Raw genomic sequence first — 23,682 nt, 5'->3', positions numbered from 1 at the left:
CAAGATCATCCAAAAAAGGATAACAAGAAGGAATCCCCAGATAAACATCATCAGCACGAGCAGAAATATTATGGACATGCTCTGAAGATATTGACCCCAGGGTGCTAGTCTAGTTGATATGAATGATCTACTGCATAGTTCCGGGGTAGGTGCAACGCCGACTTGCAAGAGGGGATTGAAAATTGGGCCCAGATGTACTGAGAAATTTATCGAATCTTAGAAAAGATGCTGGGTGTAAAACCATCTATGTAATCTGAATTAGACAGAAACACCATAAAAATTTTGCCTATTTTCTACGCATAGCTGACAAAAAACACTAATATTATCCTGATGGGTCAAATTTTCATGGTCTGCTCACATAAATAGTACTTGGCTTTCTAAGTTCCCTTAACTCCCACTAGTCTCAATTGCAACACAACCAAGCACAGCAGAAGCACATAGATAATCTTAAACAAATAGGACCCTAAAACTAAAACTTTTCCTGATGCGCAGATGGGTACAAGTAGTATCATCCAGATGGCTTATATTTGTCATAGTCTAGACATACGAATAGATCTGATACTAGATTTCCCTGATCCTTTGTCTCCCATACTCCCTAATCGTGGCAACAATCAAGCTAAGAAGATAGAAACCAACAATTTGAAACAAGTTCAAGGCAATCCACTGTTACAGATGAAGCATTAATGGATCAAGCATGCTGAACATAAAATTAAAACACATAATTCTCGGATATCTTAGTTTGGACAACAGAAGCATAACTGCTTAAACCATATCTAAGAGCAGTAGTAGGCATCACAAGCCACAGCAAACCAGCACATTACGCCTCAGGCGCTGGCTGCGTGAGGCCGGACTTGGCAAGCAGCTTCCCCAGCGCGTCAGGGGAGCACACCTGGTACTGCACCTCCCCAGTGCCGGGCTGCAGGAACACCTCGGCCAGCTCCAGCTTCTCGGCGGTCAAGCTGGTGGAGTCCATGGTCTTGCTGAGGACCTTGAGCGCGAGGCCGACGGCCTCCTCGCGGGTCAAGCCGTCCTTGTAGTCCTGCTTGAGCATGGACTGCGCGGCCTGGCTGTTAGCCCCAACAGCGGCGGCCTTCCACCCGCCGTAGTTGCCAGATGGGTCGCTCATGTAGAGCTGGAAGCCGTGGTGCTTGTCCCACCCGGCGAAGAGGAAGGAGACCCCGAAGGGGCGTCGGCCTCCGAACTGTGTGTATCCCTGCTTGGTGTCGCAGAGGGACTGGACGAGCTGCTCGACGGGGATGGGCTCCTGGTAGGCGAGCGCGTAGCGCTGTGTGGCAGAACCAACCTGAATTATACCGGCTCAAGTACGCGAGTCCACTCCAGAGGGCTCCAACGTGCTTCAAACGGTATAATCCCTTGGCCTGTCGGGTAACGTCCCGATAAACCACCGATACACAGGATCAAATAAGGTTACCTCACACGAAGGTGAGTCCAGAGATACAATCACCGTCACAATTTACATAATAGGGAATTACATTACAAGAGTTTATAAAAGTAGTACAAAGTTTCAAACTTAGATAAAACAATACAAACTGTTTAAGCTATGATTTTTAGCAGCGGAAAACATACGCGACGATTACAACACGTCGTCAAGACGGATGTCATGCTAAGCCCTGACACGACATCACTCGAGATCATCAGTATTGGCCGGGGACGGATCCCATTCCTCGGACCAATCTTCTGGAAGAGCACATGTGAGAACCGCCCAATTTAACACCATTTTAGACGAGTCGCCGGTCGTTATACTTAAGAGGAGAGCTAACACGCGCTCGCGCTTCGGCGTGCCACGTGTTAACCCACATCTAAATCGCGACGACCAACACGACGTTCACCCAAAATGAGGCTAAATCCGGTAGTCCCGGTATGTGCTCCACCATATGCCCAAGATCATGCATATACACATACCGTTCACAATCTAGTATTTTGCCATTGTACCACAAAGAGCAATTTTAAATAGCAAGCTCAAATCGAAGTTAAGGTTCAACACAAGTTACAAGCCTTGGGCTCACAATTCAAATTAAAAAGGGACTTAATTCATGAAGTTTAGTGTGACATGATATCCCCAAAAGACGAGTACGCAGCGGAAAAAAAATAAAGCGCGCAACGAGACGGAGTCTTGCTCAAGGACGCCGTCGACACCACAATGACCTACTCCTCGCCCGCACCGGGATCGGCGGGGTAGAAGTGGCCAAAAACAATTTCCGGCTCACCTGCAACTTAGTTAAGAAATATAGCAACATGAGTACAAAGGTACTCGCAAGACTTACGCGAATAAATAAACAAGGAGTATGCAAATGAGGGCTCACAAGAAAGCTTTAGGGTTAAGTTGTTAGCCTAAGCATGAACTTTCTAACCAAACCTATTCTAGCATCCTAGCATTTTAATCTTCTTGCCCAACCCACCATAAAATTTTAGTTAAACATTGACCAACCATAAGAGGTGACATAAGCATCATAAACCACATGCGACCAAGATCGATACAACTACGAAGAATTCGTCGAAACTTGAGCTTGCTCATAACCGAGAGCGCGGCAATTCGAATTGATTCATTAACCTTGCAAGGGTGTACAACTTTACCCACACGACACAAGGACCATGCGACTCGCCCAACCGATCACGTTGGGTGAGGGGGTACTCGCATCAACCATTCCCGACGAGTTATAACCGTTGAACATCACGCCTAACTTGCGCGGAGAGTAACCTAGGTCCACCGGGGACACCCCTAAGCCTCTCTACAAAGCCCCACGGCCACGCATCTAGGACCGTGCATCAACGATTAGAACTAGAGGGTATTCGGCTTATCCACCCCATGAATGGATATGTGGTAGTACGATAAATGCTCAATTTCCAAGGTCATCCACGGACGGTCCTTAATCGGTTCGAGCGGACTAAGCCTCCGAGACTCCTTTCTCTAGGCCCTACCTTCCGCCCGAACCCAAAACCACACTTCCAACTAGACGATCCGACCCAACATTCCGCACCGGACAACACGTTTAAGATAACACAAAGTGGGTGAAACAAGTGATCCTATTCCAATTTTTTCCTACAAGATATCTACCAACTCTAGGCACGACTAAGCATTTAGTTAAATGAGTTGCAAGTGACTACGTGTGCCAAGGGCATGGATAAACAAATCAAGAGCGGGCATTGCATGAAAATAGGGATAACAATGCAATAGATAAATATTTAACATAAGCATAGATACCCAAGTGAAATAACTAAGTTTAAGCAAGTTGAATCGGTCAAGGAATCATGCTTAGCTGCTTGCCTTGGTTCTCTTCTTCCTCAACCACACACTCGGCTCCCGGCTCGGTCTCAACAAACTCGGCGGGCTCAACGGGTGCGTCCTCCGGCGTCTCGGTCACTAAAATGCATGAATGAAATGTATGCATTAGGATGATGCCAATGATGTGAAAATGAGATGATATGCAATGATATAATAATAGAAGAGAAAAGTCACATCAACGCGAAAGCAATACCATCATGGCACTACAAGCTCGATTACTAAATTAAATTTTTAAGCCCGACGGCAAACTTGCTCATGCAACAAAATAGCAAGAATAAATCATGATTTAATTTCTGCACCCAGAGGATCTCAAAATAAACTCATGAAAGTTGAGTTTGCATCAAAAACATATTTGTAGAATTACTTATGATATTTACAATTTTCAGTAGCTAAACTCAAGATAAATCTTACAAACCATGCAAAACATTTTCAAAAATCCTAATAAAATTACCAGAGGTACAAGACATGATAACAAGGATAACAGAAGTGGTTTTACCATTTTATCAATTTTCTATCAAAAGATATTCATTTTATAAGGTTGCAGCCAGCAAAACTAAAAACACATTAAAAACCTATCAAACAGTACTGGAACGATTACACAACTAGCACTATGAGGAAAAGCACTTTACAGGGAATATAACAAACTTTAGTTTGACATTTTTAGAGCTCCATAAAATAAGATTAACAATTAACTTGGTTTAACAAGAATAAATTACAACTTAAAATACAGGACTCTAACATGCATAAACTTAATTTATCTAAGCAGATCTGTTACAGAGGATTCAAACAAAACAAATTTCACCATTTTTGGAGATCCACAACAATTTCTACGCAATTAACAAGATCAACATGAAATGATAAAAGGGAGAACGAGGCGGCCAGCGCTAGATCCACCCGAGCCGGCACCCAACCGGCGCCGACAGGTGGGCCCAGGCGGCCAGCGCGCGGCCCAGGCGGAGTCAAGGCCAGGGGGGCGGCCTTGACTCGCCACGGCGCGGCCGGGGCGCGCCCACGGCGCAGCCCGCACGCGAACGCGCGCGCGCGGCGCGACGCAGCGGCGGCCGGCAAGCGAAGGAGCGGCAGGGGGCGCACGGGGGCGGGGCGACGCGCGCGCCAGCCGCGTGGCAAGGCGGCGAGGCTCACCCGCGGCACGGCCGAGCGGAACGGAGCGGCGGGCGGCGGTGCGGCGGAGCACGGCGGCGGCGGGAGGAGGCGGTCGCGGGGGAGGGTGCTGCGGGCGACGGGGAAGACGGCGGGCAGCCGGAACCGAGCGAGGAGGGTGAGGGGGTGGTGTGGCCGCGCGGAATCGGGCGGAGACGAAGCGGCGGCGGCGGATTGCGGCGGCGGCGGCTCGGACCGGAGGGAGAGGAAGAGGCAGGGGCGCGCGGTTTTGGCCGGGGAAGGGAAACGAGCGCGCTTTGAAGAGGGGAGCGGGGAGACGAGCGGGCGGCACGGGAGACGAGGGGGCGGCGCCACGCTGGACGGGCCAACGGCCGCCGGCGTGCGCCGCCGCGCGGGCGTCCAACGGACGGGCGCGGAGGGCCGGGGAACGCGGAGGGGGAGGCTGACGCGCGGGCCCGGGCGCGCGGGAGAGAGAGGAGGCCGACAGGTGGGGCCGGAAGGAGGGGAAAAAAGGAAAAGGCAACGGTTCAACTTGCAAATTCAAAAACGTGCACTTCTCGGGCTCCAAAAATCACCAAATTTTTACTGAAGCTAGATTAAATCATCAAGAACACAATGCAACAACAAGATCATAAAAATCTAATATGGATTGCTCACAACAAATCAAACAACATTGCAGTTTTCAGATTTTCCAAGAATTTTATGGCTCGGGTTAGGCATCCAAAAATTGCACAAAAATATCTACAAATCATCATTTGAAATCTAGTATTTGATTAAAATATTTGGGGGGCACAGCCACATAGCAAAATTTAAACTTACTTCACAACTTGCACAAAATTCACACAAGAAAATGGATGAGCATTATGTAATTAAGTGCATATGATGCCCCATAATGCTTGGATGATGCTCATGATGATGTTGCTTAATTTTTTTTAATCTCGTGCTTTTAAATTTTGGGTCGTGACAGCACAGGGCCAAGGCAAGGGAAGAGTAGGGTCTTCAAAGGGTTTACCTGAAAAATATAAAACTAGCAAGGCTGAGTATACTAATACTCAGCAAGGCTTACCCGGGATTGGGTATACTTTAGCCCATAACTAGACTTATGGAAGCTTGAAATGGTTCTGGATTTAGTTTCGGCTGAAAAGCGATAAAGGTAGATCCTTAATGTCAACTTTTAGCTTTCAAATTCTATGTGATTATTCAATCTAGATGAGCACCTATAGCTATTCAATCAAGGTAGAATCTTTGGTCAAACATCACCTTTGATAATCATATGATTTCTCTTATTACTCAATGTGGAAAAGGGGGTAAGCAGTCTCATGCATCATGAGAGGCGGACGATTCCTGAATCGAAATTCAACCTTGCAAGGTAAACCTAACTCACACGCTTGGAACACCACAGGGTCGTTCCGAAGCAACCGTTTACCTTTCATTCCGACTCGTGGATCAGATCCACCACAAGCGACTGCAGGACCATATGCACTTCCAAAGTGCAGGACGTACGTCTGTAGCGCGACTACAAAACCCGTACTCCTGGTTGCCCTTGCAACACGTATTCCCACACGTCGAACATAAGTAACCAGAAGAAGCAAGACGAGTGGTGGGAGATATGTCCACTCCTCGGGCCGATTGGTTACTAGGCTTACCGCTTACCATATTTCGCGGCATGTGGTTAGTACTTTCAAACACTTAACCCGCACTTCCACATGCTGCGACCTTAACAGATTCAACAACACAGACGGGGTATCACCTCAATCATGATACCTCACAAAACTCCCGTCCATCATCCTTATAGTGATAACAGGAATGTAAACATTACAACTCCTATATCGCGCGAGTGACAGGAAATCACCCGACTTCTACCGGCCCTATTAGCATAGCAGCTAGTCGGACTCAAGTGCTAGTATCCATCACATTGGTTCCTAGGAGAATGCAACTAGGGTTTCAAGCAATTCCTAAGAACTTAATGCATAGAATATGTAAGTAGTTATAGATTGCAGTGTAATAAAGTAGTAGGTTATGTCCGGGGCTTGCCTTTACTGGTGGGACTGAAGTCAGAAATATCAATATCTTCCGAACTTTGGTTCGGGGCTTCAGTTAATTCCTTGGTGACGTTCACTTGGTCTTCAGAAACATCCTCCGTAGACTCCGGGGAGATCTCGTAGGTACCGTTGTTGAAGTAATCGTATCTACATGTAATGCAACATTACATTCAAGTGTGCACACAAAACTATTTTACTTCACAACAAAGTTGCAATTCAACACTCATTTAACATAATATTTACATGACAACCAAAAAGATCTAAACTAAACTTAGATACAGCTTTAGGTGGATAGCTAATTAGAATCGGCTACTCGTTGAGGGTTACAACAGAGTCGATTGGAAACAATGAGGGTTTAGCAGATTGACGAGTGCATCGGGTTCCTAGACGATCAATGAAAGCATCGATCACTTCAGCAGAGGGATGATTCCTAAAGCAGTTGTGTCTTAACTGAGATGTGCTTAAGTGTTATTCTAGGTAACTAGGTGTGGTTATATCGACTTGATTACGTCAGCACAACAATTGAGTGACGTATAGTCGAATGGAGTGTGGTTAAGGGTATATGACCGATAGATATAGAAAGCCGATCTTTCAGTCGATAAATCAACTGATAGAAGTATGTGGATAAGGAAGCGGAAACTAAGGATCGATCGGCCGTGTTCGACCGATATGGAAAAGCAACCAAAATCGGCTTGGATCGGCTGATAACAAGAATCCTAAGATTGTGTGTACACCTTTGATACATCGACTATGTGCAGCCGATGTAGGACGGAACAAAAGAACTGTATCGGCAGTAGCCGATACTAGGAAGATAACAACCGTTTCAGTTAACTAGTCGATGGTAGAAGCATACCAAAAGAAATGCATCGGCTGATAACTGTTACACAGAAGCATCCTAAACTCAAAGGAAATGGATACTTAGCGACTGAGTTGATAGCTGATGCTAAAGCTTAGCTACAGAGATGTATTAGCTAAGCAGCAAATACACCTGAACTAACAAGGATCTTTATACGACAAGGAACTTAAAGAAACAGCAATCAAGACGAGGACAATGTCTAGATTGTAGGGATATGAGTGTTAGGGTGATAGGATTAACTAGATATCACACATTTCTATTTAAGACATACATTCAATGGCTTACTTTTCAGCTATAATACAAGCATACGATATAAAGCACCATTAAACATTCATTCCCTATTATATGACCTAGACTACACATCAAAGACTTCAATTCAAGAGCATAACATAAAATTTGTAAACGTTCACTGATTTGAAATAAAGAAAGCTTTGGAAATTTTACAAATAACATCCTAGAACTTTCTAAAACAAAACAATTAAGTCCCTAGTCGGGAAAATAGATAACAGGAAGTTAACAACGATATCCCGGCAAAGGAATCGCTGGCATTAAGAAGATTCAGAGAATCAGGGCAAACCTTGGTTGTGGAGAAGAACAAACGGAAAATGAATTCCCGTGGTGAATAGGATTGGTGAAGAGAAAAACTCGACGATGACGAGACTCCGTGGATGACGAAGAAGTTTGCCAGGAGGGGTTGACGTGGGTGGAAGATGGCCTGTTGTTTTGTTCACACACGCGCCTGCTAAAACGAGCCGAGCCGGCCACTAACATAATACTTCCGCTCGCACTTGCGAACGCTCCGATTCAATCCCGCTCAGACCTCTGGATCCTGTAACTTCGCCGTCCTCTCCACCTGTTGCGACGCCATCCGGTTTGACCTATCACCGCCGCCGGTCATGCGTTGCACATCAAACCCGCGTTGCGTTGCCTTCGCCTCGACTTCCGTATAGATGAAGGGAGCTCGTCGTGCCTGGTTGCACTGCATCTCTTCTGAGTTCGTCACGCCCGACCACTGCCTTCGCTCCGCGGCTTCTCTTTCTGATTCGCCACGCCATACTCACACCTTCGCCTTCGCGAGGACTGTGGTCTACCTGTATTAGGGCTGTGCCTTCCGTTGCCCTCTCCTCGACGGCCTCCGATCAATGCATTGCACATCAACTCGGTCGCGGCCCGAGCTCGTTCTGCATGGTTATTCTTCTTCCTCCTGTTGTCGAGCCCGTACTCGCCTCGGCCTTGCCGCGTCGCAGGTCCCTCCGCGGCCGTCCTTGCCAAGGTACTGCCGTGCGCGACCTCGTCGCCCTCTGTGCGGGTTTGTCCCGAGCCGCCACGCTTCAGCTCCATCCGCGCATCTCCGCGCTACCAACGCCGCGTGTTGCCACGCCTCCACGCGCTTGCGCCACTCACTCCAGTGCCTACCACGCGCGCCAAGCTCGCGCGCCCACGCTTCTACTCCGGCCGTCCAGCGTTTGTACGCTACTGCTGCCACTCCAACCGTCACACTGCCTCCGCTGCGCTGCGCCCAGCTCCCGCGCTTGTTCGCTGCTGCCATCTGAGCCAGCGCCTCATGGGCTTGCACGTCCGCGCCGCGAGCCACTCGCGCGCTTGCCTGCTCGGCCTCCACTCCACCTGCACGCGCTCGTTCGCGTCACTGCCGCACCCTCGCCGGCTCCCTGTGTTTGCACTCCAGTCAAGCCGCCCTGCATCGCCGGTTTCCCCCCGCCTGTCTCGCACTGGCGTCGCTCTTCTTCGGGCTCACCCGCGCCTGAGCCCGTGCCGCACCTGCTCCTGTGAGCCGCTTCTCCTTGCTGCGCGCCAAAGCACCTCCACTCGCCCGCGCACACGCGCTTGCTTGCGCCACCAGAGCCTGCTTCCTCGCCAGCGCCCTGCTCCCCAACCGAACCGCCCGAGCCCGCCGTCGCCTGGCTCAGCTCCAACCGCGGCCGTCTCTCCTGCTCGCACCGGCTCCCGCCCGCTGCTTGGAGCCGCCCGCCTGAGCCCGGCGCCTACTCCACGCCGCGCTCCGCTCACTGGCTCGCCTGCGCCCCGCACCGTGCGCCGCTGCCGCCTCGGGCTCGCCTGCCGTTGCGCCGGCCCGCACACTGCCGCACGCGCTCAGCCCCGCGCCTGGGCCCAGCCGAGCCGCCCTCGCGCGCTCAGCTCCTGCGGCCGCCGCTCGGGCCGGGCCCGCCGGCCGCGCGCGCCGCTTGGCTTCCGCGCGCCACACCACCGCGCTGCCTGCGCGCATCGGCCCGCACCTCGGTCCGCTGCTCGCCCGGCTTGGCGCCCGCCGCGCTAGCGCCCCACAGCGCCGAGCCGTCTTCGTGCCTGTGCGCCGCCCGGGCAGAAGCGCCCCTGGGCGCCGCCCCACGCTGGCCGAGCACCCGGTGGAGGAAAGGAAGGAAGGCAGGGGAGGAGGTGCTCAGGGATGTGACATCGATGGAGAGAGGGAGGGGAAAAACGAATTGGACAGAGCTGCCGGTTGGGACAGGATAAGGCAGACGCCAGGGTAAGGAAACAGAGGAGGAGAAGGATGAACAGTTTTCCCCAAGGACCTATGCGTAAATATAGAAAACTGCAGGGACCTGTTTGTAAAACAAAATTTCCCGTCGATTAAAAACCCAAAAGAAGAAATGCCTAAAACAAAAGTTGGAGAGTTTTTCAAACTCTACAACATTGCTTTAGGGCTCAAGTTCAAAAACTCAAAACTTATATTTTTACACGTGAATTTTTGAACAAAAATTGGATTTGAATTGCTTTTGTCCTGAAGAACGTAACTTTATAAAATTCAGGACTTAAATGCAAGCATTTATGACACGTCATGATGACGGAATAAACTCGTCATAATGGTTGGATAGACATGTCATGATGACTTGCACTTTTTATACTTTAGTCCTGAGTAATTTTTGAAAGTTACTTTTGTAATTCAAATATTTGCATAAAAGGACTTGTAGTTTTATAAAATTACATAAATACCCTTATTTTCACCACTTTACCCAAAATTTTTACACACTTCAATATACACGTTTCCAATGAAACTTTTGGATAAATAAATATATATATTTTTTTACAAGACATAAAGTAAGAAAAATATATTTCACCTATTTTGAAATTACCCTTATCCTGGTACATTTTGCAAAAACAACCCTAAGTTTTTCTGTAATTACAAAAATACCCTTTTTACTTGCACTTTAAACTTTCAAAAATTTCACATAAACACACATAAACTTTATACAAACAAACACATATTTCACACTAACAAAATATATCTAGCATTACAAATACACAAACTGTCACACGCTGGGCGTGGAGGCAGGCGGTGTTGATGAGGATGTTGGCGTCCGACATGATCCCCGCGATGGCGCAGGCGAGGTGGGAGTCGATCTTGTACATCTTCTCGGCGGATCGGGAGGTCTGGAGGAGCTTGGAGGTCACCTTCTTCTCGCCGACGAGGACCACGCCGTCGGCCGCCAGGATCCCAAGGGCGATCGCCTCCATCGCGTACTCCACCTGGTAGAGACGCCCCTCCGGCGAGAAGATCGTCGTGCGGCTGTTATAGCGGCGAGACATCGCGGCGGCGGCGGCAGTGGCGGCGGTGGCGAGATTGGGGTTTGCGAGATTGGGGGATTCGGGGGATGCATATAGCAAAACATCAAAAGGGCAAATTTTTTGTTGGAGGATCCGAACATCTCTAAAAGCAAAATTTTTGCCGCTTTTGGTAAATAGCAAAAATTTTATCCTTTTGCTCTTTTGCTATATGGATCCGAACAGCACTTAACTCTCTCTTCTCCTCTCCCCTCGCCGCGCCTCCCTCCCGCGGCGCGTGCCGCTCTCCCACCGCCTGCCGAACCTCTCGCCGTCGAGCGGCCCAGCAGCGCCGCGGATCCCCCGACCGCCGGTCTCGTCCTTCCCTGCTGGGCCACCGCCCCACCCGTTGATCCAGCCATCCGTCGCGGGCCTCCGCCCGGCCGTCACAACCACCAGTCTCGCGGCGGCCAGATCCCCAACGTCGCGTCGCTCTCCAAGTGCCGCCTACGCCTCCTCAAGCTCGAGCGGGTCAAGGACTACCTCCTCATGGAGAAGGAGTTCGTTGCCGCGCAGGAGCGACTCCGCCCCCAGGAGGACAAGGCCGAGGAGGACCGATCCAAGGAAGCCTCGGTCCTGCCCCCAAGGAACCGGGTAAGCCACCATGGAGGATGCTACATTAGATGCTTCTCCTTCTTCCTACTTCTTCTCTCTATTGCTTCTCCACGACGCTTAATTTAATAGATTCAATCGCAGGAGATGGGTGTGTTTGAACTCAAGATCAACCAGCTAGTACTGGATTGCGCATACTGCCAACAACCCCTCCGGCCTGACCAGATCAGGCCCCAAGCGTACACGGTGGGTGAGATGAAAAGCCCGCAAAGTTTTCGTTTTTTTTCCTTAGCTCAACTTCACTTCTGGGCCTTGCAGTGCGCTGGCGGCCACATCTATTGTGGTGCCTGCACCCGCCGACACGAAAAGGCATGTATCTCCAAGTGCCATTTGCTGGACCGCACCATCGCTCAGATGGAGTTCAAATGCATCCTCTGCGACTCCGGGGGCGAATACGTCCCCTACGGCAAGTTTTTTGAACACAGGTGCAACACCGACGTCGTCGATCCCAAGCTTCCGGAACGGCAAATGGAGTTCGCGTTTTACGGGCGCGGCCGCATCAAGACAAGTCTACTTGTCTGCTCTGAATGCGAGCTTCCTCTCCGACCTCCTATTTTCAGGGTGACCTCAGCTCTGACCTGACCGAATTAATTTGGATGCAGTTTGGTTTGATTTGATTTTGGCTTCATGCTATCCTACCCTTGTTGCAGCATATCTCTGGTGACGTTCTCATTTGTAGCCCCTGCTACCGTGGGGATATCGTCAACTATGTTCGCTGCAGTGAGCTCGACCACCTCGTCCAAGGTATCATGGTGAAATGCGTGGCTTGCCAAGAATACATTCCATTCTCCGCCTTGGCTTGGCACCAGCTGCGGGAGTGCCCATCCAAGCATAAATTGCAAAAGATTGCGCCAGGCTCAAGTGCTCGGAAAAACTTGTGTGGTAATACATGCATGCCTCCCACCTCTGCTCCCCTCTTCCTGCATCCACATGGTTGTTTGAACGCGCCCTCTTGGGGCAGATGTTTGGATGGTTGTGTTGGCATCACACCACCTTTCTAGCGCTAGCGCTAGGTCATTGCGTGGCTGTTCGGTGGGCATTTTCAGTTGGTTCTTGTTTTCTCGTTGATTGTTTTCTACTAGAAATACAGCTCATTCTCTGCCACTAACTTATAGAACACAGAGTAAAATCACCAGAATGTTGCTGAAACAATGCAGCAATGATAAACATCGTTTGGGAATGTTACTATGCCATCAAAGCCCCATAAATCACTTTGTTGATCTTACATTTAACAAAAAGTTTATAATATGTTTTGAAATCTAATTTTTTTAGCAAAGCATAAAAGTTTCAAATGAACCCAAATCAAGTATATTTAGTTTAGTTCAAATGAAATAAATAATAAGTGAGACATGGACTGCTGATATATTGATAAGGAAAATGAGTAAATATTTGACATATATATAATAATTGGCAAAGAAACATGTACATCTTCAAGATAGCTTCTTAGTATGGCTACCAAGTCCAAGGGGTAGCCGTACTAAGAAGCAAACTGCAGGGATCAAAATTATATGTACGGCAAGAACACCAGCAACATAAACTGAACCTAATTTTCTCTGCATCAACAGCTTTTAGTGTGATTGTATGAACACTGGGATTACTTTGTCCTTGTCCTTCAGGAAACATATGAAATTATCCAAAGGATTATATGAACACCAAGAATGCTTCTAAAAGTATTCACAGGTTCCTCCAGCCCTCGAAGGGCACTCTTATGTCCAACGTTCCATCCTCTTTCAAATAGAATAGCAGATTGTCAGTGTTTTGGATGCTTTCATAGGGCGCCAATAGCCATAAAGTAGCAGTAGCTGCGAGCTATGAGTTTATTCGAGATCAAAACAATTAGCAAGAATAAGAAAGAGATGTGAGGTCGTGTGGAACAACAATTGCCATTAAATAAATAAATAAAAAATCACTTGTATATTCCTTTTGATCCCTAGATGAACAGATAACCGGTTTAACAATCCTTGACTACTGCCATAAGATGTCAGTTTTCATCACTTTGATAATTAAAGATAAACCAATCAGCCACATAGGTGAAAGAAGCAGAAAGAGTGTAATGGTGTTACAACCCATGCTAGCTCCATCATGCATCTTGTTTCATTTTTTTTAGTATTAAATGTGCCGGGCAATTTGGGGGCGTCTGTGCTCTTTTGCATTGTATCCTTATTCCCCAGCTTGCAAAGTGGAGGCCAACTCACAGATCTGAGAATATCAGACTTTATCCTCATTTCAGATGAAGAGGAAACTGAGAGACTTTCAACGTGCAGCAGTTGTATCCAGGGTATGTAATTTCCCCAATTATTTGTTGCATGTTTACTCTTTAGAGCATCTATGCTACTGGCCCTTGAATCTTGCTGCCAGCTGAACTATATGTACATGTTTTTGTTTTAAGGAAAAAACAAGCAAAAGGCTCCTTATGAGGTTGGTAAAATGGACAAGCACATTGTTCGTGGTGACGAGGTTGGGAATGATGATGACTCATTGGATGACAACCATGTAAGTTTATTTGTGATTAAACTATTCTTATGCAATTCATCTTGGGTACATGCACATGAAGTTGGCATCCTGTTATGACTAGGTCCTGACTGGTGTGTTTTTTATGTGATTAGATCTAAAGTGGTATGTGGACTACAGTTTGATGATGTGCCACCGGTGGCGGGCCACCGATGGGGCACAATGGGGCGTATGCTCAGCATGAGAAACCCATATATAGTATTATTCAATAAGCTCAGCACTAATCTGGCATTAGTCATGGGCCAATCAAATTGCTATCGCTGATGCTTACTACTTACCGGATCTACATGCTGGCCCATTTCAACACTATATGAAATCACTATTGTTACCTACTTACTTATGTGCATCTCACTATTTTGTTGATCAACGAGTTCTAACATCATTCTATTGTGTTTAAATCAGTACAGTATTATTATTTTTATATTAATGTTACCATGTTCTAGGATGCTACATTAGATGCTTCTCCTTCTTCCTACTTCTTCTCTCTATTGCTTCTCCACGACGCTTAATTTGATAGATTCAATCGCAGGAGATGGGTGTGTTTGAACTCAAGATCAACCAGCTAGTACTGGATTGCGCATACTGCCAACAACCCCTCCGGCCTGACCAGATCAGGGCCCAAGCGTACACGGTGGGTGAGATGAAAAGCCCGCAAAGTTTTCGTTTTTTTTCCTTAGCTCAACTTCACTTCTGGGCCTTGCAGTGCGCTGGCAGCCACATCTATTGTGGTGCCTGCACCCGCCGACACGAAAAGGCATGTATCTCCAGGTGCCATTTGCTGGACCGCACCATCGCTCAGATGGAGTTCAAATGCATCCTCTGCGACTCCGGGGGCGAATACGTCCCCTACGGCAAGTTTTTTGAACACAGGTGCAACACCGACGTCGTCGATCCCAAGCTTCCGGAACGGCAAATGGAGTTCGCGTTTTACGGGCGCGGCCGCATCAAGACAAGTCTACTTGTCTGCTCTGAATGCGAGCTTCCTCTCCGACCTCCTATTTTCAGGGTGACCTCAGCTCTGACCTGACCGAATTAATTTGGATGCAGTTTGGTTTGATTTGATTTTGGCTTCATGCTATCCTACCCTTGTTGCAGCATATCTCTGGTGACGTTCTCATTTGTAGCCCCTGCTACCGTGGGGATATCGTCAACTATGTTCGCTGCAGTGAGCTCGACCACCTCGTCCAAGGTATCATGGTGAAATGCGTGGCTTGCCAAGAATACATTCCATTCTCCGCCTTGGCTTGGCACCAGCTGCGGGAGTGCCCATCCAAGCATAAATTGCAAAAGATTGCGCCAGGCTCAAGTGCTCGGAAAAACTTGTGTGGTAATACATGCATGCCTCCCACCTCTGCTCCCCTCTTCCTGCATCCACATGGTTGTTTGAACGCGCCCTCTTGGGGCAGATGTTTGGATGGTTGTGTTGGCATCACACCACCTTTCTAGCGCTAGCGCTAGGTCATTGCGTGGCTGTTCGGTGGGCATTTTCAGTTGGTTCTTGTTTTCTCGTTGATTGTTTTCTACTAGAAATACAGCTCATTCTCTGCCACTAACTTATAGAACACAGAGTAAAATCACCAGAATGTTGCTGAAACAATGCAGCAATGATAAACATCGTTTGGGAATGTTACTATGCCATCAAAGCCCCATAAATCACTTTGTTGATCTTACATTTAACAAAAAGTTTATAATATGTTTTGAAATCTAATTTTTTTAGCAAAGCATAAAAGTTTCAAATGAACCCAAATCAAGTATATTTAGTTTAGTTCAAATGAAATAAATAATAAGTGAGACATGGACTGCTGATATATTGATAAGGAAAATGAGTAAATATTTGACATATATATAATAATTGGCAAAGAAACATGTACATCTTCAAGATAGCTTCTTAGTATGGCTACCAAGTCCAAGGGGTAGCCGTACTAAGAAGCAAACTGCAGGGATCAAAATTATATGTACGGCAAGAACACCAGCAACATAAACTGAACCTAATTTTCTCTGCATCAACAGCTTTTAGTGTGATTGTATGAACACTGGGATTACTTTGTCCTTGTCCTTCAGGAAACATATGAAATTATCCAAAGGATTATATGAACACCAAGAATGCTTCTAAAAGTATTCACAGGTTCCTCCAGCCCTCGAAGGGCACTCTTATGTCCAACGTTCCATCCTCTTTCAAATAGAATAGCAGATTGTCAGTGTTTTGGATGCTTTCATAGGGCGCCAATAGCCATAAAGTAGCAGTAGCTGCGAGCTATGAGTTTATTCGAGATCAAAACAATTAGCAAGAATAAGAAAGAGATGTGAGGTCGTGTGGAACAACAATTGCCATTAAATAAATAAATAAAAAATCACTTGTATATTCCTTTTGATCCCTAGATGAACAGATAACCGGTTTAACAATCCTTGACTACTGCCATAAGATGTCAGTTTTCATCACTTTGATAATTAAAGATAAACCAATCAGCCACATAGGTGAAAGAAGCAGAAAGAGTGTAATGGTGTTACAACCCATGCTAGCTCCATCATGCATCTTGTTTCATTTTTTTTAGTATTAAATGTGCCGGGCAATTTGGGGGCGTCTGTGCTCTTTTGCATTGTATCCTTATTCCCCAGCTTGCAAAGTGGAGGCCAACTCACAGATCTGAGAATATCAGACTTTATCCTCATTTCAGATGAAGAGGAAACTGAGAGACTTTCAACGTGCAGCAGTTGTATCCAGGGTATGTAATTTCCCCAATTATTTGTTGCATGTTTACTCTTTAGAGCATCTATGCTACTGGCCCTTGAATCTTGCTGCCAGCTGAACTATATGTACATGTTTTTGTTTTAAGGAAAAAACAAGCAAAAGGCTCCTTATGAGGTTGGTAAAATGGACAAGCACATTGTTCGTGGTGACGAGGTTGGGAATGATGATGACTCATTGGATGACAACCATGTAAGTTTATTTGTGATTAAACTATTCTTATGCAATTCATCTTGGGTACATGCACATGAAGTTGGCATCCTGTTATGACTAGGTCCTGACTGGTGTGTTTTTTATGTGATTAGATCTAAAGTGGTATGTGGACTACAGTTTGATGATGTGCCACCGGTGGCGGGCCACCGATGGGGCACAATGGGGCGTATGCTCAGCATGAGAAACCCATATATAGTATTATTCAATAAGCTCAGCACTAATCTGGCATTAGTCATGGGCCAATCAAATTGCTATCGCTGATGCTTACTACTTACCGGATCCACATGCTGGCCCATTTCAACACTATATGAAATCACTATTGTTACCTACTTACTTATGTGCATCTCACTATTTTGTTGATCAACGAGTTCTAACATCATTCTATTGTGTTTAAATCATTACAGTATTATTATTTTTATATTAATGTTACCATGTTCTATGATGTGGTATAACAGCAGTATACTACAATGTTCTATCATTTCAAAACTGTAGTATACTACTAGATGTTCTTTTTTTTAGGCCTTCTCTTTGGAAATTTCTAAAAAAAATGTTTGGTTGTACTTTTCTCTATATGCATCTTCAACACCAGCTGATTCACGTGCATCTTGTGTATCCTAGCCTCTGTAGCAACTTTGTTTGTTTGTCAACAGTTTCTTGGGTTTGGCGTGCACATGCATGTGGGGTGTACCCTATAAGAAAGAGAATATTGACAATGTATCCAATAGTTGAGGCTATTGCCAAAATACATGCCAAAATACTGCTTCACATCTGACTCGTGTTTGTTCATTGTAGGCTGAGAGTGGCATGAGAGTGGCTGAAAACGCGCAGAAAACAGGTACTTGCTGCTGTGCCGAGTGCCTACCGAGTTTTTATCTAATATGCTTTTGTTATGGGTTAATTATATATGTGCCATCGTATAGAGTTAGCTCATTAGAGAGTATGGATATGTGCATTTATGTGCACTTAGATTAAGCGCTGAAATCAATAAATAATAAGCATGTAGTATTACTCAACAATAAGCATGCATGATTACATTATAGCTGTGTTGTTAGCATGGAATGTGATATAGATTACCCATAAAGGTATAGATTATCTTGAACTCCACAACCAGAAAATTTACGACAAAGCTGTTTTTTTTTACGTCATGGTTTTGGACTTGATGCTGCATAGATCCGGTAAAGGGTGCGGTGCATTAGAGCTCAATAATGGAGTCACTTCACCTTCCTCCCACCCTTCCTAAACTTTTTTCTAGCATCCCAAAACTGCATTTGGGGATGGTCGTGGTGTACGATGTTGTTTAGGGCTAAGCTATAGGAAGTGCAATGGTGCATATAGGAAGTGAAAAGAAAAGAAAAGCAAAAAAGGAAAGCTGAAGAGAACAGGGCCTAAAGCGCTGTGTGGTGATGGCTGCGCGTGAACAGGCTAAGTCGCCGTTCGTCTGCGCACGCACTGGCTGAACGTGTTGCATTTATTGGCAATCAGCATGGGCTTGCTTACTGGGTGTAATGCGGCGAGGTGTTAGCACCGCTAAGGATTCTATTCAATTTGTTTTTGGAGTTGGGGGTTGTTGCAGGCCTTCGGTAATGTCTACTACTCACATAGGTATGCAACACTAGCAAAAACAAAGGATAGGAAGCTGCAAAGGATCAGCGCTGGTGACTAGGACTTAGATTCCTTTGATTAGTTTCCAAACTTTCAGTTTCCATAATTCAGCACTTTGAGAATTATTTCTTTTGCTAAGATTGTAAGGTAGTATGTATATTTAAACAGCAGTATTGCCATCACACTGTACTCTTATCTCTCTTCTCTCAAGCAGCACCTACTGCAGCCCATGCTAGCACGTCGACATGTCGATGCCTGCCCATCACGGCTCCCTTGAAGCCACCTCTACCTCATCGTCCAGTCACCCGTCTCTTCCAAGCAGCCCACAACAGGAATAGGGGTAAGTTTCTTTTTCATGTAATTAGCTCTTATGATCCATCAACGCTGCAGCATGAACTTGTTTTAAATTTGCTTTAAAAATTTTAAGGTGGTAAAATGGGTGCCCTTGTGACTGATAGCTCAACCTACAAAGCAGGCCAGCAACGGACCAAACGTGAAGGTCCTAATATCCAACGGGGGATAAAACGGCGCTCTTGTGAACAATCGTAAAATCCTATGAGGCTGCTGTGCTTAGCTTGTAACATGGAAAAGCAACTATATTGCGTTGTAAGCTTGCTTAACTTGAGAGATGTTCTTAGCGTTGATTTATCATTCTAACATAATTTCACGTTTGGTTATCTTTGATACGAGCTTGATGGTGGTGTGGCAGTCACTGCAAACTCGGTGTTTTTTGGTGACCCTTATGGTCTCGCCTGGTTCAGTCGTGAGAATGCTAAATGCAATGGCTATCTTTTTGTTAGAAATCAGAAGATTAGAGATAATCTCATCCATAGGTTAGGGCTAATCCTAGCCATTAGATTAGATCAATAACTGATTAGCAGTTAATCTTTTAAACCCAACGGGTGTGTCCGTTGGTGTACGGATGCGCCCCTCCGACGTACGGACGCAACTCTCCGGTTCTCCCTGTATAAATACTTACAAAGATCAATGAAATGAGTTGTTCCCAAATCTTTGTTCATTTGCATTCACTTTTAACACGTTATCAGCACTTTGCTCTTCTGAACAAGAGACAAGAACAACGCCCTCTGAACCCCACGGTAAGAACCATGAAGCGAATCAACATCAACCTCCCTTCGCATGTTGTTCGTCCACTATTCTTCGCACTTCGCCGCGTCAGAGGAATGCGCCATCGCCCCATCCGTCACCATGGATAGCGCTGCAGCGTCTTCGAGCGCCTTGGGCCTCATGTTCGCCGCAGCGCCGCAAATGAAAGTGGATGTGGCCGCATCTTTGCTTCTGCTGTTCGCAATCTCCGACAGGATGCTCGTCGAGGACGCCGCTGGAGCCCAATCCGTCGCGGCCGCCAGGCTTCTCTGCTCGCACCACGTCTGCAGAGCCAGCCCCCGTCTCCTCGCCGAGGCATGGACGGTGCTGGCCCAAGCAATGTTGGGCCCCGAGCGGTCGAAGCCCCGGCGCCCCCAATTGTCGAAGCACCGGCGCCGCCCGTTGATGAAGTGGTTGCCGTCCCCATGGAGCAAATGTCGCCGGCACTGCCTCCACCACCACCGCGCTTCTGGTGTGACTTCTGCAAGGAGTTCACGCAGATCCCGCACACGCTCGATCCGTGGCTCCTTGCCACCCAGGCCGCTCCCGCACTTTACGCCGTGAAGGAAGAAGAAATGGATGATGTGGTACCTGGCCTTGGCATCCGCGACCCATTCAACACTGCGGCAAGGACGGGTATCTCCCCGTACTTCTTCCTCGACAGGGCCGGACCCTCGGCTCATCCGCCGGCGGCGACGCTGCCCTTTCCTCAACCGGTGAAGCCTGAGGACGCCGAGATGGTGACCGCCCCGGGCATCGGCCCCTTGGCGCCTCCACCTGGTACACGCGCGGCGGCTGCTGCTCGAATGGAGGCGCAGGCCCTCCCAGAGGAAGGCACCGCGACCACCCCTCCGACACTCCGGCGCCTCCTTGGCCGCAGAGTAGCAGCGGTGGACCGGCGCCCCGGCATCCGCAGGGGATCCTGGAACCCGGCGGCTCTCAACCTCCCAACCACGGAGGTGCTGAACATGGGAGCCTACAGCAACGGCTTCTACTCTCCCGATGAGGGGGAGTCCTCCTCCAACTAAATCAGGCGAGCGCAGCGGCAGCGCAGCGATGAGCGGCGGCGGGATGGTCAAGTGGCGGCGGCTATTTCTGGTGTCCAGCGGCGTGGAGTAGGGTTACAACCCTGCTACCTGCCAGCGATGCCTCTAATAGGCCGCGAAGATGGCCCAAATGGCCCACGCTCGGACCTCCCTTCCTGCTGTTCGTACCGTGCACGCTTGATGGGCCAAGCTAATGAACGTGGATTCATTTCCAACCCATGGCTGGCTGGCCTATTATCTTTATTATTTAGTTGATTTAATTTCAGCAATAATTCGCATAAGACTCTGTTAGTCTCTAGTAATTATGTACTGTAAAATATTACTCTTATGCTTAGTCGCTGACTTTAAATATATTTGTACCTATGATATTTTATCATTGTAAAATATCCATTTGTGATATTATTCAAAGTATTTGTCCCGGTATGTATGACAAATCCAATAGATAATATCCCTAGCGACCATGATCTTGCATATTTATTTATTAATTTATTTATTTTGCAATCGATCATTTTAATTAAGACCCTTAATTTTACGCTTTTCCAATTTCAAAGCACTACGCGCTTAAATAATGGATGCAACAAGTTATGTGTATTTTTCTCATTAATCAATTGTATAACACGCATGTTCTATAATCGTTTTGTTGGCCACTCCACAAGGTAGCACCACAATTGCTACTGCAGGATTTACACTAAGTAAATACTTAGTACCAATCCTCAAAGTGCGTACCCAACATTAACACTTAGAACATTTGGTCTACATTTTTCTCAAAAAAAAATGACTACCATTAATTTGCATTCCTATTGGCCATACACAAGGTAGCACTATAATTGCTACTGTGGGATCTACACTAAGTAAACACTTAGTGATTATCCTCAAAGTGCGTACCCAATTCGTTTGCAAATTAGCTAAGGTCTACATCACTTTATGATGACTACCTTAGACGTGTTTATACAATTCGCATAAATAATTTGGCATTTACTGTTAAACAACAGACTATGTCCATTTTGAGGTCTACGCCTTTATGGTGACTACATTTTCTTATTATGCATGTGAGATTTTACACCATAAACATCTTGTTTTTATTATGCATCCCAAACTTACAACACACCACAACATTTTAATAACTTAAAATGTTTTGATGGTTTAACTCGTGTAGGATCAATGACTGTCAAAGAGTTTGAATTACTAAATCTAGACGGTCACAACTATCCAACATGGGCTTTGGATATAAAAGTTAGTCTTGCGTCCCGAGGACTTTATCAAGCAGTGTTACCACTCCAAGAGGGTGTTGCACCACTTGATGATCAACATGTATACTCGGCCCTATATATCATTAGGAGCCATATTCATCCTGATCTTAAGGCTGAATATTTATTGGAAGAAAACCCACGAAATCTGTGGAATTCTCTTAAGCAACGCTATGAACAACAAAAGGCACTCTTATTGCCTGCGGCAAATTATGAGTGGACCCAACTTCGCTTACAGGACTTTAAAACTGTAAGTGATTATAATCATGCTGTTCATCGGATTTGCTCAAAGTTGCAATTCTGTGAGAAAGCACCTTCAGATGCGGATAAGATAGAAAAAACTCTATCTACTATGCTTCCCTCTGAAAGGATTCTTCAACAACAATACCGTGAAAGGAATTTTCAGATTTATTCTGATCTTATACATACATTACTTGAGGCCGAAAAACATTCCGAACTTATGGTTTGGAATAATCAGCAACGCCCTATTGGGTCAGCTCCATTGCCTGAAGTACATGCTTATTCTAAGAATAAACCCAAATCTAACAATGGATCTTCTAAGAACCATCATCAAGAAAATTCCAAGAAAGGTAAGAAAAACCACAGAAGCAACAAGAAATTCCAGAATCGTGTTTCCAACAAGGGTAAGAACATTTCCAAACACAGGAATGACAAACCTGTATGCCAAAAGTGCGGCTGTTACAGCCATATTACAAAGAAATGTCGTACCCCGAGTCATCTTGTTGATCTTTACTTAAAGTCCGTGGGTCGTGGACGTGCTACTCAAGGACAGAAGTATGAAGCCCACTTCAACTATCGACCTGACACCACCAGGGAAGAAGCTAGTTGTTCGCAAAAAGTTCCAGAGGAACCAAGCAGCAACCCCATACCAGGAGGCGAGGATCTTGCTACAGAGAATATGATCGTGGAATACGCTTCCAACGACATATTTGGAGACCTCGAATAGGCTCCCAATCTCCAAAAGATTCCAAAGCCTTGATGTCCTATTTACTAGTAATAGTAATATTTAGCACAATTTATATCTTAAAGTGTTGTAAATAAATAAAGTCATCACTTTCATAGGATTGGATATAAAATAAATGTATTGTATACATTTATTATTCAATTCAGGTGTGTATTCTATATATCATCAAAGGATTTCATATTAAATTCTTCATTTATATATAGATTTGCTACGGGAGTCAATCCAATGGACGAGGAATTATGCCTTGTGGATAGTGGAACCACAAACTCTATACTTAGGGAAACAAAATATTTCCAAACTCTTACAAAGAAACAAGGAAACGTTTTGACAATCGCTGGACGCGATGCAACGATAGTTGGCACTGGTCGTGCCACTATCGTACTCCCTATGGGTACCCATATTACAATTGAGGATGCACTTTTGTATCCCGATTCAAAGCGTACGCTACTAAGTTATAGAGATATCCGTCAAAATGGTTTTCATATTGAAACCAGTGATGACAATAATGAGGAATTCCTCCTCATTACTAAAGATAACGGATATGGCAAACAAATTGTTGAACAAATTCCTTCTTTTCCGTCCGGATTGTACTACACATACATTAAACCCGTACCACATGTTGCATACAAGGTAATTTTTCAGAATGTTGACACATTCAAAACTTGGCATGACCGCCTTGGTCATCCCGATGTAGGGATGATGAGAAAAAT

General features: G+C 46.2%; 2 protein-coding genes across 2 annotated transcripts; one reads left to right on the top strand and one right to left on the bottom strand.

Annotated features, from left to right (window-relative positions):
- Nucleotides 1-617: 617 nt before the first annotated feature.
- Nucleotides 618-10,891, bottom strand: LOC112886645 (proteasome subunit alpha type-4-2-like). The gene is made up of 2 exons (XM_025952603.1): nt 10,621-10,891; nt 618-1,158 (listed from the first exon to the last, which is right to left on the bottom strand). Exons 1-2 carry the CDS (start codon nt 10,889-10,891, stop codon nt 818-820), a joined length of 612 nt encoding a protein of 203 aa, XP_025808388.1. The 3' UTR covers nt 618-817.
- A 214-nt stretch (nt 10,892-11,105) lies between these two features.
- On the top strand, nt 11,106-19,276 carry LOC112885023. The gene is made up of 14 exons (XM_025950689.1): nt 11,106-11,500; nt 11,603-11,704; nt 11,777-12,079; nt 12,169-12,400; nt 13,731-13,796; nt 13,908-14,011; nt 14,559-14,660; nt 14,733-15,035; nt 15,125-15,356; nt 16,705-16,752; nt 16,864-16,967; nt 17,781-17,823; nt 18,805-18,930; nt 19,018-19,276. Exons 1-14 carry the CDS (start codon nt 11,396-11,398, stop codon nt 19,137-19,139), a joined length of 1,992 nt encoding a protein of 663 aa, XP_025806474.1. The 5' UTR covers nt 11,106-11,395; the 3' UTR covers nt 19,140-19,276.
- The last annotated feature ends 4,406 nt before the right edge of the window (nt 19,277-23,682 follow it).

The sequence above is a fragment of the Panicum hallii genome, chromosome 3 (assembly GCF_002211085.1).
Source record: "Panicum hallii strain FIL2 chromosome 3, PHallii_v3.1, whole genome shotgun sequence".
NCBI classification, from domain to species: Eukaryota; Viridiplantae; Streptophyta; class Magnoliopsida; order Poales; family Poaceae; genus Panicum; species Panicum hallii.
This window is presented reverse-complemented; position numbering and strand designations above follow the sequence as displayed.

Coding starts and splice junctions, on each gene's coding strand:
- LOC112886645 (XM_025952603.1), bottom strand. CDS start 10,891: ATGTCTCGCCGCTATAACAGCCGCACGACGATCTTCTCGCCGGAGGGG. Junction 1,159..10,620: donor CGCCTGCCTCCACGCCCAGC/GTGTGACAGTTT, acceptor TCCTCTTCGCCG/GGTGGGACAAGCACCACGGC.
- LOC112885023 (XM_025950689.1), top strand. CDS start 11,396: ATGGAGAAGGAGTTCGTTGCCGCGCAGGAGCGACTCCGCCCCCAGGAG. Junction 15,036..15,124: donor TCCGACCTCCTATTTTCAGG/GTGACCTCAGCT, acceptor CCCTTGTTGCAG/CATATCTCTGGTGACGTTCT. Junction 16,968..17,780: donor ACTCATTGGATGACAACCAT/GTAAGTTTATTT, acceptor TGTTCATTGTAG/GCTGAGAGTGGCATGAGAGT.